General features: G+C 42.3%; 1 protein-coding gene across 1 annotated transcript in view; it reads right to left on the reverse strand.

Annotated features, from left to right (window-relative positions):
• The window catches only part of galnt10 (UDP-N-acetyl-alpha-D-galactosamine:polypeptide N-acetylgalactosaminyltransferase 10 (GalNAc-T10)), a 138,546-nt gene that overhangs the window by 103,325 nt on the left and 20,758 nt on the right, over positions 1–14,463 (reverse strand). Inside the window, exon 2 of the mRNA XM_083767000.1 lies at positions 7,522–7,624. Within this exon, the coding sequence (XP_083623126.1) occupies positions 7,522–7,624 (103 nt within the window). The remainder of the gene's footprint in view (positions 1–7,521; positions 7,625–14,463) is intronic.

Raw genomic sequence — 14,463 nt, forward strand, 5'->3', positions numbered from 1 at the left:
CACACACACACACAAAAGACGAGCCCCATTTTTCAAAACTAATTTGTGGGAAAAGAACATTGAATGTCAAATCAAATAGTCTAGTCCCCGATTATAATACGACCCCGTTTTTTAGGATATTTCCATTGGGAAAAACGTATATTCAGCACAATAGAGGGTACTTAATTCACAAGAAGTCTACACCATTAGAGAATGCAGAAGAATTGTCATTTTGATCAACGTTTGCCTGTCATCTCTCCTATCTCTCCAACATCAATACAGCATGGAATTGTGTACAAAATCTGATCCAACGATAACAAAATTCTTTAGTCTTTAGTCTGTGGCTCAGATGCAGAATCAATAATGGGCCTTGGTATGAAAAGGGTTGAAAACCACTGCTCTGAAACAACATCACAATAACATTAATATAAAACTAAGTTAGCATTAGGAAGCCTTAGCTGTAACGCAATAAAGGGAGAATAATTATATATAAATGTGCAAATAAGGCAGCCGCATAACACGTAATGTGCAGATACCCAGTGTACTATAAACTATAATAGTGGAGTCTGAAGTGGCTTTCTGCTTCTACTTGTATGATTTCATTACACTCCATTAGGTTGTGCAAAGTGTTGCAGGGTTTGAAACTATAATGAATTGTGTTTTTGTTTATGTTGGAACAAAATATAATGACCTTCGCAAACATTTAAACTGATGACTTTGGTGCAGGAGAGTATGCGTGTGAGCATGTGTGCATGTGCGTGCGTGAGCGCGCATGCACGTGTGCGTGCGTGCACATGCATTGTCTCATTGTCAGTGGAATATTCCACTTTGAACCAGCGGTCTCCTTGCATGATAAAGTGAGATAACTTGAAAGCATGGCGTATGGCTGCTGTGTGTGACACACATCTATAACTCTGCCTGTATATTTTCGTCACTGCCTACAGGTATACCCCTTATCCCTACAGGTATACCCCTTATCCCTACAGGTATACCCCTTAACCCTACAGGTATACCCCTTATCCCTACAGGTATACCCCTTATCCCTACAGGTATACCCCTTATCCCAAAACTTACCTACAGGTATACCCCTTATCCCTACAGGTATACCCCTTATCCCACTCACTGCCTACAGGTATACCCCTTATCCCTACAGGTATACCCCTTATCCCACTCACTGCCTACAGGTATACCCCTTATCCCAAAACTTCACTGCCTACAGGTATACCCCTTATCCCAAAACCTCTTTGCCTTTTTTTTACTATTTTGAAAAACACTTTAAGTGTTTCAACTAGCCGATCTACACCCAGAATGTTTTAGTGTTAGTCTAGTTCCAGTCAACTAAATATCATAAGATTTTAGTCGACTAAATCTACAGTTGATTTAGTCGACTAAAATGTCTTTTTTGGCGAGCCTTGATGCAGTCATAATGACTGATTTTTGAAAATAGCCGATCTACAAGCTACGAACTTGTAGATCGGCTATTTTCAGTTATACTGGATCTCTTTTCCACTTCCTAACATTTTAGTCTAGTGTTTATTTGTTGACAAAATTGACAGTATATTTAGTCTTAGTTTTAGTGATTACCGTATATGGTTTAGTATATATTTCGTTTTTATGTAGTTTTTGTCAGTGAAAAAAGGTAGTCGACGAACATTTTTTGTCTTAGTCAACGAAATCAACACTGCTTAACACACAGAAATAAAGACAGCACATTGATGACATACTACTACACTACTTTTTTAAGCCACTTAAGGATCGTGGTCGTTCCGAGGAAGGAATCTGATTGGTTTAAAACCAGCTTCCTAGCCGTGCTTAAACCACGATATTGGAACACTTAATCAAAACAAATAAATCACCTGCTCTGTTCTCCCAGAGCGCAGCAGACTCGGTGGCTAGGCTAGCTAGTTTCTTGGGACATTTGTGGTCGTAGTGGCTATACATCTGTCATTAAAAAGATATGATTTGTGTTCTTCATCGTCATTAATGCATGTAGGAATCGCAGGTGTGCATTAATGATGATAAAGAACACCCTCTCGTGTAATATTGCTTAAATTAAACATTGTCGTCTCCAGATAGACAGACTGCCCATAATAGCTGAGACAGAACCGTATTTAGCCAACTTGTTTGCATTTGTCTTTTGCAATCCTCCCAAGGATGGTGGGCCCCCGAGCACAAGTTTGTGAACATGGTCCAGACTCCCAAACACAAGGACAATTATATCCACCAAAGGCAGATTTTTAGCAATCTGGGTAACAATAACATCCATATTAGTAACCTCTCTTTCTCGCACGCACACACACACACACACACACACACACACACACACACACACACACACACACACACACACACACACACACACACACACACACACACACACAAACACACACACACACACACACACACACACACACACACACACACACACACACACACAAGACGAGCCCCATTTTTCAAAACTAATTTGTGGGAAAAGAACATTGAATGTCAAATCAAATAGTCTAGTCCCCGATTATAATACGACCCCGTTTTTTTTGGATATTTCCATTGGGAAAAACGTATATTCAGCACAATAGAGGGTACTTATTTCACAAGAAGTCTACACCATTAGAGAATGCAGAAGAATTGTCATTTTGATCAACGTTTGCCTGTCATCTCTCCTATCTCTCCAACATCAACACAGCATGGAATTGTGTACAAAATCTGATCCAACGATAACAAAATTCTTTAGTCTTTAGTCTGTGGCTCAGATGCAGAATCAATAATGGGCCTTGGTATGAAAAGGGTTGAAAACCACTGCTCTGAAACAACATCACAATAACATTAATATAAAACTAAGTTAGCATTAGGAAGCCTTAGCTGTAACGCAATAAAGGGAGAAGAATTATATATAAATGTGCAAATAAGGCAGCCGCATAACACGTAATGTGCAGATACCCAGTGTACTATAAACTATAATAGTGGAGTCTGAAGTGGCTTTCTGCTTCTACTTGTATGATTGCATTACACTCCATTAGGATGTGCAAAGTGTTGCAGGGTTTGAAACTATAATTAATTGTGTTTTTGTTTATGTTGGAACAAAATATAATGACCTTCGCAAACATTTAAACTGATGACTTTGGTGCAGGAGAGTAATGCGTGTGAGCATGTGTGCATGTGCGTGCGTGCGTGCGCATGCATTGTCTCATTGTCAGTGGAATATTCCACTTTGAACCAGCGGTCTCCTTGCATGATAAAGTGAGATAACTTGAAAGCATGGCGTATGGCTGCTGTGTGTGACACACATCTATAACTCTGCCTGTATATTTCCGTCACTGCCTACAGGTATACCCCTTATCCCAAAACTTCACTGCCTACAGGTATACCCCTTATCCCACTGCCTACAGGTATACCCCTTATCCCAAAACTTCACTGCCTACAGGTATACCCCTTATCCCAAAACTTCTTTGCCTTTTTTTTTACTATTTTGAAAAACACTTTAAGTGTTTCAACTAGCCAATCTACATCGACACGTTGTGAGCTTTGTAGATAGGAAAATAAGTTCAGGGATTTGTAGATAGGAAAATAAGTTCAGGGATTTGTAGATAGGAAAATAAGTTTAGGGGTTTGTAGATAGGAAAATAAGTTTAGGGATTTGTAGATAGGAAAATAAGTTTAGGGATTTGTAGATAGGAAAATAAGTGTAGGGATAAGGGGTAAGGCAGTGAGGAAAACAGGGCCCCAAGGGTTCTATTTCCGTCCATGCTAAACCAAGACCCTTGGAGGTCTGTAACTCTCAGACCCCTTTTCCACCGGTTGGTTCCCAATGGGAACCGGTTCAGTTATTTTCCACCGGTTGGTTCCCAATGGGAACCGGTTCAGTTCTTTTCCACTGGTTGGTTCCCAATGGGAACCGGTTCAGTTATTTTCCACCGGTTGGTTCACAATGGGAACCGGTTCAGTTATTTTCCACCGGTTGGTTCGCAATGGGAACCGGTTCAGTTCTTTTCCACCGTTTGGTTTCCAATGGAAACCGGTTCAGTTATTTTCCACCGTTTGGTTTCCAATGGGAACCGGTTCAGTTCTTTGTGCTTCTTAGTCCATGAGGCAGAGCTCCAGAATTGGAACGTTAATTATGAATTGAGTGGGCAAAACCATACCTATATTAAATTGTTATCACCATGAAACTTACCCAGTTGATTACTTACACAAAGACATTGATTTATTGAATTACAAATTTGTATATATATGTAACCAGGTAGACCTGTTACTATGGCAACATCAGCCAGGTGCTCCTTGTTTCAAATTAAGGGTGGGGTTTATTGGCAGACAGGTTTAAAAGGGCTGGGCTGCTTTCATTCAGGGGATCCCCTAGCTTGCTGTAAGCTGGCTGATGTTGCCATAGTAACAGGTCTACCTGGTTACATATACAAATGACGCAATAAATAGGAAAATATGCAAAAAAAATGAAAACATGAAAAAGCTACTACTGTGGAAGGGTTATCATATATTAATGTAATTCTATTGATCTTATGAACAATTGAATAAAAAGTAAGGCTGTCAAAAATAACGCGTTAATGGCATTAATCAATTGCGTTAATTAATTGCGTTAAAATATTTAACGCAATTAACGCATGTTAGTGTTCCCCCTAACATGCGCCCGTGCGCGCGGCTCAGGAATGTCCAGAGCATAACAAATCTGTCACTGTGTAGCACACAGTCATGATTGAACAACACCAGAGAGATAGCTTGTGTATTGTAGTTTGGTTGCAAAGTGGTTTGATTCTGTAACTCTGTTGCGTTACTTTGTCTGCCTAGCAAAGCCCCATTAGGCTACACTGCACACACACACACACACACACACACACACACACACACACACACACACACACACACACACACACACACACACACACACACACTACTAGTGTTAGCTATCAGCGCGCTGCAAGAATCACTCGGGTCCGTCGCAACTTGTGGACATTTTGAAAATGCCATTAATGTTTGTCCGGCTGGTTTCGTTTTGTCCTACGCGATTACGTGAATCAGCATGGCTGCGCCTGCAGTAGGCTATTACCAAAACAAACACATTACATGGTACTTTTGTGTCGCACATGGAAAGCAACTGAAAACGACCATGGATATATTAAAGACAGTTCCCCTGTGCTGCTGTGCACAGCGCCGACAGCGGAGATAATGCACAACTCCAGGTACGAACCAAAACACTGACTGAAGCTGATTCACGACTAACTATCTCCAGACTAGTCCTGCAGTCCCGCAATGAAGGAGAGACAATATCGCCTCTCACTACAGTCCACTACAATGCCATTCTAGCCTTAAAACCTACATTTATATGTTATTCAATAATTACTTTAGCGCAAAATATAGGCTTTTCTAAACCAAGCCCTGTTTCCAAAAATGCTTATGTGCCATTATTGTATTTTGTGAATTTCAATTAACTATAGTCTACAGTTTAACCCATTGCTTCTCAGCTATTTTAATTTCAAGGACCCCCAAATTAAATTGACAGAAAGTAGCCTAGGCCATTTTATTATGATTTTCATCTCTGGACTGGGACCCCAGTCTCTATTCATCCATCCATCCATCTTCAACCGCTTATCCCTAGTCGGGTCGCGGGGGCAACAGCTCCACCAGAGTGTTCCAGACTTCCCTCTCCAGAGCAACATTAGTGACTTCCTCCTGGGGGACCGCAGTCTACATGGCCAAAAGCCAGTGTTGATTTAACTCAAAGTGTAGGCTAGGCCTACAAATGCTCACATCACATCATGTCTATACTAAATGCATTAGAAAACAAAAAACATTCAAAAACGAATGTATATCCGCTTTCTGTCATTTATATTTCCATTTCCACAACAATAAACAGGAAAACATGGCATATTTTGGACATAGTTCGAATGGTGATTAATCATGATTAAATTAATTTTGAAGCTGTGATTAATCTGATTAATTTTTTTAATCATTTGACAGCCCTAATAAAAAGGTATAGTTTTTCCCACTCAATTCATAATTAACGTTCCAATTTCAGAGCTCTGGGTCATGGACTAAGAACCAAAAAGAACAGAAACCGGTTCCCATTTGGAACCAACCGGTGGAAAAGGGGTCTCTGAGTTATGGTGGTCCTTGAGATCATTGGAGATCCACTGGTGTTGTAATTGTACAGCAGACATGACGTCCACATACCAGAGATCCACTGGTATTGTAATTGTACAGCAGACATGACGTCCACAGACCAGCGCTGACACTGTGATGTACAGCAGACATGACGTCCACATACCAGCGCTGACACTGTGATGTACAGCAGACATGACGTCCACATACCAGTGCTGACAGTGTGATGTACAGCAGACATGACGTCCACATACCAGTGCTGACAGTGTGATGTACAGCAGACATGACGTCCACATACCAGCGCTGACAGTGTGATGTACAGCAGACATGACGTCCACATACCAGTGCTGACAGTGTGATGTACAGCAGACATGACGTCCACATACCAGCGCTGACACTGTGATGTACAGCAGACATGACGTCCACATACCAGCGCTGACAGTGTGATAAAACCAACAATCGCTTCCAAATGTGATGGAACAGATTCGGTTCCTTCGATTCCTCCGGTTCCGGATCCCAAACTCTAATTTTAATTCACACATTAATCATGTTACCAAGATTGCCTTTTTTCACCTTAGAAATATTGCACGAATCAGAGCCTATTTGTCATTGGACGATGCAAAAACGCTAATCCACGCTTTTGTTTTTTCTCGGCTTGATTACTGCAATGCAATTTTTTCTGGACTGCCTAAGAAAACAACTGACGGATTACAACTTGTCCAAAATGCAGAAGCCAGAGTTTTAACTAGAACTAAGGTGAGAGAACATAAATATTACTCCAGTTTTGGCTTCACTGCACTGGCTTCCGGTTGTTTTTAGAATTGTTTTTAAAATTATTTTACTCGTTTATAAAGCTCTCAATGGTCTCGCCCCTTCCTACCTACATGACTGCCTGCCTAAATATGTCCCAAACCGCCCCCTAAGGTCTTCCACTGCTGGCCTGCTCGCTTTGCCTAAAGAAAATGGCAACTAAAAAATACGGGGAAGCAGCTTTTTGCTTCTACGGGCCGACGGCGTGGAACAAACTCCCACTGTACCTTCGACAGGCAGCCTGTAGACATTTTTAAAGCACAGCTCAAGACCCACTTCTACACTATTTATTTGAATTGATCTTTTATTTTTTTTGTTATTCATGTCCTCACTGTATTGCATTACTGCTCTTGTTTTTTATTGTTTATGCCTTGCTTTTATTTTATTTTTTGCTCCATTGCTCTGTTAAGCGCTTTGAGCTGCATTTCATGTCATGAAAGGTGCTATACAAATAAAGTTTTATTATTATTATTATTATTAAGCACTTTGAGCTGCATTTCATGTCATGAAAGGTGCTATACAAATACAGTTTTATTATTATTATTATTATTATTAATTACATTAACCCCCAGCCCCCACCCTCATGCGATGTGATTGGTCGGTTCGCAGTTTTGGTCGACCTACCAGAGCGAGAGGCGTCTCTCCTGATTGCTTCGTAGTCGTGCCAGTCTTTCCTCCTGGCTCCGTCCAGACCGACCTGCTCTTCTTTCAGCACGCGGTTCAAATCCTGGAAAACACACATTTAATCATTTAATCATTTATTAATTAATAATCACTCTACTCTAAGTCCACTAGGGCTGACCTCCATTAGTCAAATAGTCCAATAATCGATCGGAATGAGTCTTAGTCAACTACCAATCTCTTAGCCGATAGTCGATGTATTTTGTTTTTGCATGATTCAACTTAGAGATTGGCCTAATGTGTTATACTAATTAATAAATGTTTTTTTTAAATAGGTTATATATCATGATTTATCAGGAGAAACCAAGCAACTATATGTTAAATCAGACATTAAGCACCCCCCACAGCCCAAACGGAATGATTCTCTGTTGCAGGGTTCCCCAATTAGTTTTCCCCAAGGGCCAAATTATGTCTAGGGTAGGGTGACATGCTGAGTGCCACGGAAATGTTGTTTTATTAGTTAGAATACATGTAGAAGACCTATTTTACAGTTGCAGAAACATAATTGCCTTCCTTGACACATTAACGAGCATCAATGAGCTGGACACAGACACACCTCTCCTCTGCAGTAGGAGAGGTGTGTCTGTGGCCCTTGAATATGATTAAGTAATATGATTACAGATCCCTGTGATTATGGTAAACTAAGCTCACATTTAATATCACACACACTGTACCTGTAACTTTCACCAGCCCCCACACCAACAAAAGAAAAGGCCTAGTCGACTAATGACAATCCTAGTTGAATCCTATTAGACTATAAAAATCCGTAGTCGGGGACAGCCCGCCCCTAATGTCCACATAAGAGATACGGTACACATAAGGACACAAATATTTACACGTGCTGTACAAAATGCAGTCAGCTAATCTTGGACAAATACCCCACACACCCTTCAGAGGTACAGTGTCTTCGCCGTGTTTGGCTTTTACCGGTAGTAGAAGAGATTGCACAGAATTTTGCAAGCCGTTTATTTTATTTTATTGGAAGCCACTTACAACCAACCAATGACTGTCCTAGGCTGCAAAAGATAAACACAACAGTAGATTGCACCTACAATGATAATAACCTAGCTTAGTTTAACGACTTTCAAGGTTCAAGGTCGTACTTTATTGTTACATCTTGTACTACTAGGGACTACAGGTACATACGAGTAACACGTATGTTTGTTTTGGCTTCCTTACAGACAATGCAGCAGCATACTGCTGCATTGTCGAATGTTACATTTTCCCTGTAGCAAAGTTAGGTACACTTTTGTGAACAGTTTCACAGTAGGTAATGTTCCATGTATACCACAAAGTTGAGTTTAAGAAGGAGCAATTGAGGCTACAGTATGGTCCATACAGTATATACTGTACAGCAAATTTAGTTTAGAAAGGTGCAAAAATGATCATGATAGTACAAGAGGAGGGCGGGGGGGGGGGGGGGGGGTTGTTCGGTTTTGTAGTCTTCGGTCATAAAGGCTTCTTCTAAGCTAGAATCAAAGGTTCATGCCACTCCAAGGATACACACACACACACACACACACACACACACACACACACACACACACACACACACACACACATCAAACCCTGTCACACACAGACGCCATTTAAAGGTCACACGCACACATGTCATTCACCACCAGTGACTCAGCGAGTCGACATCAGGGATCTACATGGACATAAAAGTATGCCTGTCACGCTTATTACATAAACGCCTAATATCAAGTATTTATTTGAGATCATCGCAATAGATGATGTTTCCATGTTGAAAAATGTCCATACATTTTCCTTTCGTTTTTTTAGTTTTCTTTTTACAGAAATAGCAGATCAACAAGCTTACACAACACGTGTTGTGAGCTTGTTGATCTGCTATTGGACCAGGTCCATTTGGTTTAACCCATTCTGAACGGGCACCCATTTTGGTGTTGGCATCATGTTATGCTTTAGCTATTGAAAAATAGCAGATCTACAAGCTCATATCGCGCCACCGAGTGGCGCGATACGAGCTTGTAGGTCTGCTATTTTTTGAAAAATCGAAGAACGACTGACATTTTTAGAATCTGATCTCAGGTCAGAATGGGTTAATCAGACCAGTGTGTGTCCAGTGGAAACCTCGTATGAATCTGATCTCAGGTCAGAATGGGTTATTATATTATGCTCTCAAGGGTAAAATTATTGTGAATGTGAAACACAATGTACAAGAAGTCTACACAAGAATAGGTTAGAAGAATTGTCATTTGAATCAACGTTATCTCTCCTATGGTACCACATGAATACAAAATATTATCCAACAAGCATTGTGCATCCCAAAACGCAGTTTATAGTTAACCCATTCTGACCTGAGATCAGATTCTAAAAATGTCAGTCGTTCTTCGATTTTTCAAAAAATAGCAGACCTACAAGCTCGTATCGCGCCACTCGGTGGCGCGATATGAGCTTGTAGATCTGCTATTTTTCAATAGCTAAAGCATAACATGATGCTAACACCAAAATGGGTTCTCGGTCAGAATGGGTTAAGGGACGCAATAAAACAACGACATCTGCATTAATGGGATGCACTACTGTACTGTTTTTTATTCTAGTTTATTTTGCCAGCTTTAGTTATAATAATCATTTCTACTTCTGTGTTCTACATGAATATAACCACATTATAATAACCATATAATATGAAATGGGATTTAAATGGGATTGTAAAAATATGACTCCTAACGTGGTTGAAGTGGGACTCATAAAATGTCCCTGGGACTCATTTCTAAAAGACCATCCCTGCATCCCGGGCCTCATGACATTGAAAACCTATTTACATCACTGCCGTGGCTCAAATGCCAAATAAATAATGGACCTTAACCTATTCTGAACGGGAACCCATTTTGGTGTTGGCATCATGTTATGCTTTAGCTATTGAAAAATAGCAGACCTACAAGCTCATAGCGCGCCACCGAGTGGCGCGCTACGAGCTTGTAGGTCTGCTATTTTTGAAAAATTGAAGAACGACTGACATTTTTGGAATCTGATCTCAGGTCAGAATGGGTTAATCACACCAGTGTGTGTCCCAGTGGAAACCTCGTATGAATCTGATCTCAGGTCAGAATGGGTTAAGGTCCTTGATGTGAAAATGGTGTAAAACCACTGCACTACACCGGCCCATCACACACCGCACATAACCTTCTCCACACTGAGCAGCCGTATTTCTTTGACGTCTTGCCAGGCTTTTGTCTCCTGCTAAAATAATGTGTGTTTGTTTGCAACAGAAAGGAGTCCGGCCGGTAACAGGGGATTAGCAGACACAGTACAACAGCTCCATCAGCATCCACAATAACAGCAGAATGCCGAGCCCAGCAGAAACCTACTCTGTGGCACAAATGGAACTGTGATCGATTTACAAAACAATACAGTACAACACGAACGAGATTCAGTATGAATCACTGGCAGTACCATGGAGGCAGGCTCGGCGTGTGTGTGTGTGTGTGTGTGTGTGTGTGTGTGTGTGTGTGTGTGTGTGTGTGTGTGTGTGTCCGCGTGCACCAATTTACACTCCATCTAAACGTCACTGGATGATGGGGGAGGAGGGGGGGTCATTTTTGGCCGTGCAATTAAAGCAGTGGTTCTCAACCTGTGGGTCGGGGTCCGCACATGATTTGGGGGGAACCTCGGTCCAGTCCGGGTCCCCAGATGACCAGTGACAATTTAAGGGAAGAGGGGAGAGGAGAGGAGAGGAGAGGAGAGGAGAGGAGAGGAGAGGAGAGGAGAGGAGAGGAGAGGAGAGGAGAGGAGAGGAGAGGAGAGGAGAGGAGAGGAGAGGAGAGGAGAGGAGAGGAGAGGAGAGGAGAGGAGAGGTGAGGTATCAGACATTGGCCAAATTGTCAAATTATATAAGAAAGAGGCAAACATGTTGACCTCATACTGTACATTCCAGTTCAAATGTGATTATGGGGGGGGGGGCTGAAAGGGTTGTAAACTGCTGCATTTTGTCCCATTCATAGTCTGGATTTTCGGTGGTGAGGTGACCACCGCTCCGGTGGTGAGCTGACCAGCGCTCCGGTGGGGAGCTGACCAGCGCTCCGGTGGTGAGCTGACCAGCGCTCCGGTGGTGAGGTGACCACCGCTCCGCTGGTGAGGTGACCACCGCTCCGGTGGTGAGGTGACCACCGCTCCGGTGGTGAGGTGACCACTGCTCCGGTGGTGAGGTGACCACCGCTCCGGTGGTGAGGTGACCAGCTGAAATAACGTTGAGTGGTGGTAAAAACAGAGAGAAGGGCGGTAGTTTGCTCTTCACCGTGGCTCAGTGACGTCAGGTTGTAGTTCGGTGGTCACCTCACCACCGTAAATCCAGACTATGAATAACGCTTTAGGGATTGGTCCACACTCTGTGAGAGTGCATGCAGGTGCACACAGACAGTGCACACACTACAGTAGGACCTCCACAGACACTATATTATGGTGTGTTGGCCCACACAGTACGGTGAGTACGCTATCATCATCATTCATAATGTCCATGGATTATCAGGCAAATGCCTGAGAGAGAGAGAGAGAGAGAGAGAGAGAGAGAGAGAGAGAGAGAGAGAGAGAGAGAGAGAGAGAGAGAGAGAGAGAGAGAGAGAGAGCATAGCTCTATTTGACCCGTGTTAGTGATGCTTAATTAACACGTTGTCCCTGTGGCGATGAACAGCAAGCAGAAGCGTGCGCGCGTGTGTGTGTCTGTGTGTGCGTGTGTGTATGTGTGTGTGCGCGCACATTTCTATATGGCCTTGATCCAACGAGAGCCTTGATTAAAAGCGTTTTACAGGATACATTCTCTCATTCATACACACACACACACACACACACACACACACACACACACACACACACAGTGGAGGAAGCCGTGTGAGACACCAACCTGAACCAGGAGCGTTTCACGGTTCAGTGCACTTACAGCTGTCTGCAGCTGTAAGCTCCAACCACACAGCATGGAACAGACAGACAGACAGAAGTTTATCCCTATCTAAACTTTCCTATGTTTATACAGTATGTATGTATGGATCAAGGACATAATAGAAATGCATGCGCACACAAACACGCGCACACACACACACAGACTTTGCCACTGGCATCTTCTGGCATCTTCTGACCACGTGAGACTACACTGACAGACCAACTGACCCACTACTAATCCCCCCCCGTTCGACACAACAGTGTTGAATATCGATTCCGTCAACTAAAACTACGGCAGAATGTCCGGCGACTACCTTTTTTCACTGGCGAAAACAAAATATAAAATCTAGAAAGATGCAATCCCGCGGAATTGCCTGTGTCTATAGGGATATTGTCCAATTAGAACAGTTGAGTTGGGCATGTCACTGTATATACTGTCCAATCAGATGAGGGCAAAGCGCACACATGCCCAGAGCCATATAGAGTAAGACAGATTTAGGTAAATGGTAAATGGTAAATGGTGCATTTATATAGCGCCTTTATCCAAGGCGCTTTACATAGATTGTGCATTACATTCACCCATTCATACACCGATTGCGGCGGAAGCCATGCAAGGTACCAACCAGTACATTGGGAGCAATTGGGGGTTCAGTGTCTTGCCCAAGGACACTTCGACATGTAGACAGGAGGAGCCGGGATTCAAACCGCCGACCCATGGATCATTGGACGACCTGCTCTACCTCTTGAGCCACAGTCGGACATTGAGGGGGCAGAAAACTGAAAACTGAGCGCTCGTGCTCTGTTCATACAGCCTGAACTGGGGACAAGCTGGAGTTTGAAATAGGCCTAGAATTGTTTTCAACGAGGGCGGCATGTGCCACATGACAACTGTTGGCCTGACGTCGAAATAAAATAAAAGTCTTCTGAAAGAATATATATTCAAAGATTTGTGCCGCATTTTCACAATTTTTCTAAAAATAGCAGACCTACAAGCTTGTGAGTGGCGCGCTACGAGCTTGTAGATCTATTTTTCAACAGCTAAAGCATAACATAATGCTTAGTTAAAACACCAAAAGGGGTTCCCGCCCATAGTGGGTTAAAGTATTGCACAGTATAGTACAGTGACAACTAAAGTATCTGAAATGTTTATGTTGTACTATTACAAAAAAAAACCCAATCTAAAATAAAGGGATTTAAGATCATTAAAACTGGGCTGCTGCCCCAGTACGGTGCATTCTGCCAACTTCCGGTCCAGGACATTAAAACAGAAGGTTGGAGACCACCTGATGACCTCTCTTCCAGGCCAAGGCTTCATCCATTAGAAATGGATTATATTCGCATCTTTGATGTATTTATTTATAAACATGTTGGTACCATTAGGAGAGAGAACAGGCACATGTTGATCAAAATAACGATTATTCTATATTCTCTAAATCCGTTGACCACCACTAAATTAACTTCTACATGAGAGCACTTGAGAACATTTGAGAGCCGGGTCCATTTGGTTAAGATCTACAAGGGTCCATTTGGTTCCATTTTACACTCTCAAGACTTAAAGATCTACAAGGGTCCATTTGGTTACCACCAACTCTCCATCATTTAGCACGGGGACCACCTGGAAACCCCTCAAGGACCACTGGTTGAAAACCACTGATCTAGTCAACTAAAACTAGACCAAAACCAATACATTTCAGATGACTGAAATACGACTAAAACTAAATGGAGTTTTAATTCAAAAGAATACTATATATGACTGAATCAAAATGTGCTGTCAAAATCAACACAGTGGTGGGGGGGGGGGGGGGAGGGTGAAAAAGAAAGAAAGACTGTCAAATGTACACATCAGTGTCCAACATCGGAGAGAATGAGCTGAAATATTGATGCTTTTAAAATGGGAGCTAGCAGCCAGTTTGAATCATTTAGCAGCCGTGGCAGCAGCAGCACCGCTAATAAAGCTTTCCCTTTTAGTCCGCCTTTAGTCCTCCTTCA

The sequence above is a fragment of the Protomyctophum parallelum genome, assembly GCF_964188405.1.
Source record: "Protomyctophum parallelum genome assembly, chromosome: 1".
NCBI lineage: Eukaryota > Metazoa > Chordata > Actinopteri > Myctophiformes > Myctophidae > Protomyctophum > Protomyctophum parallelum.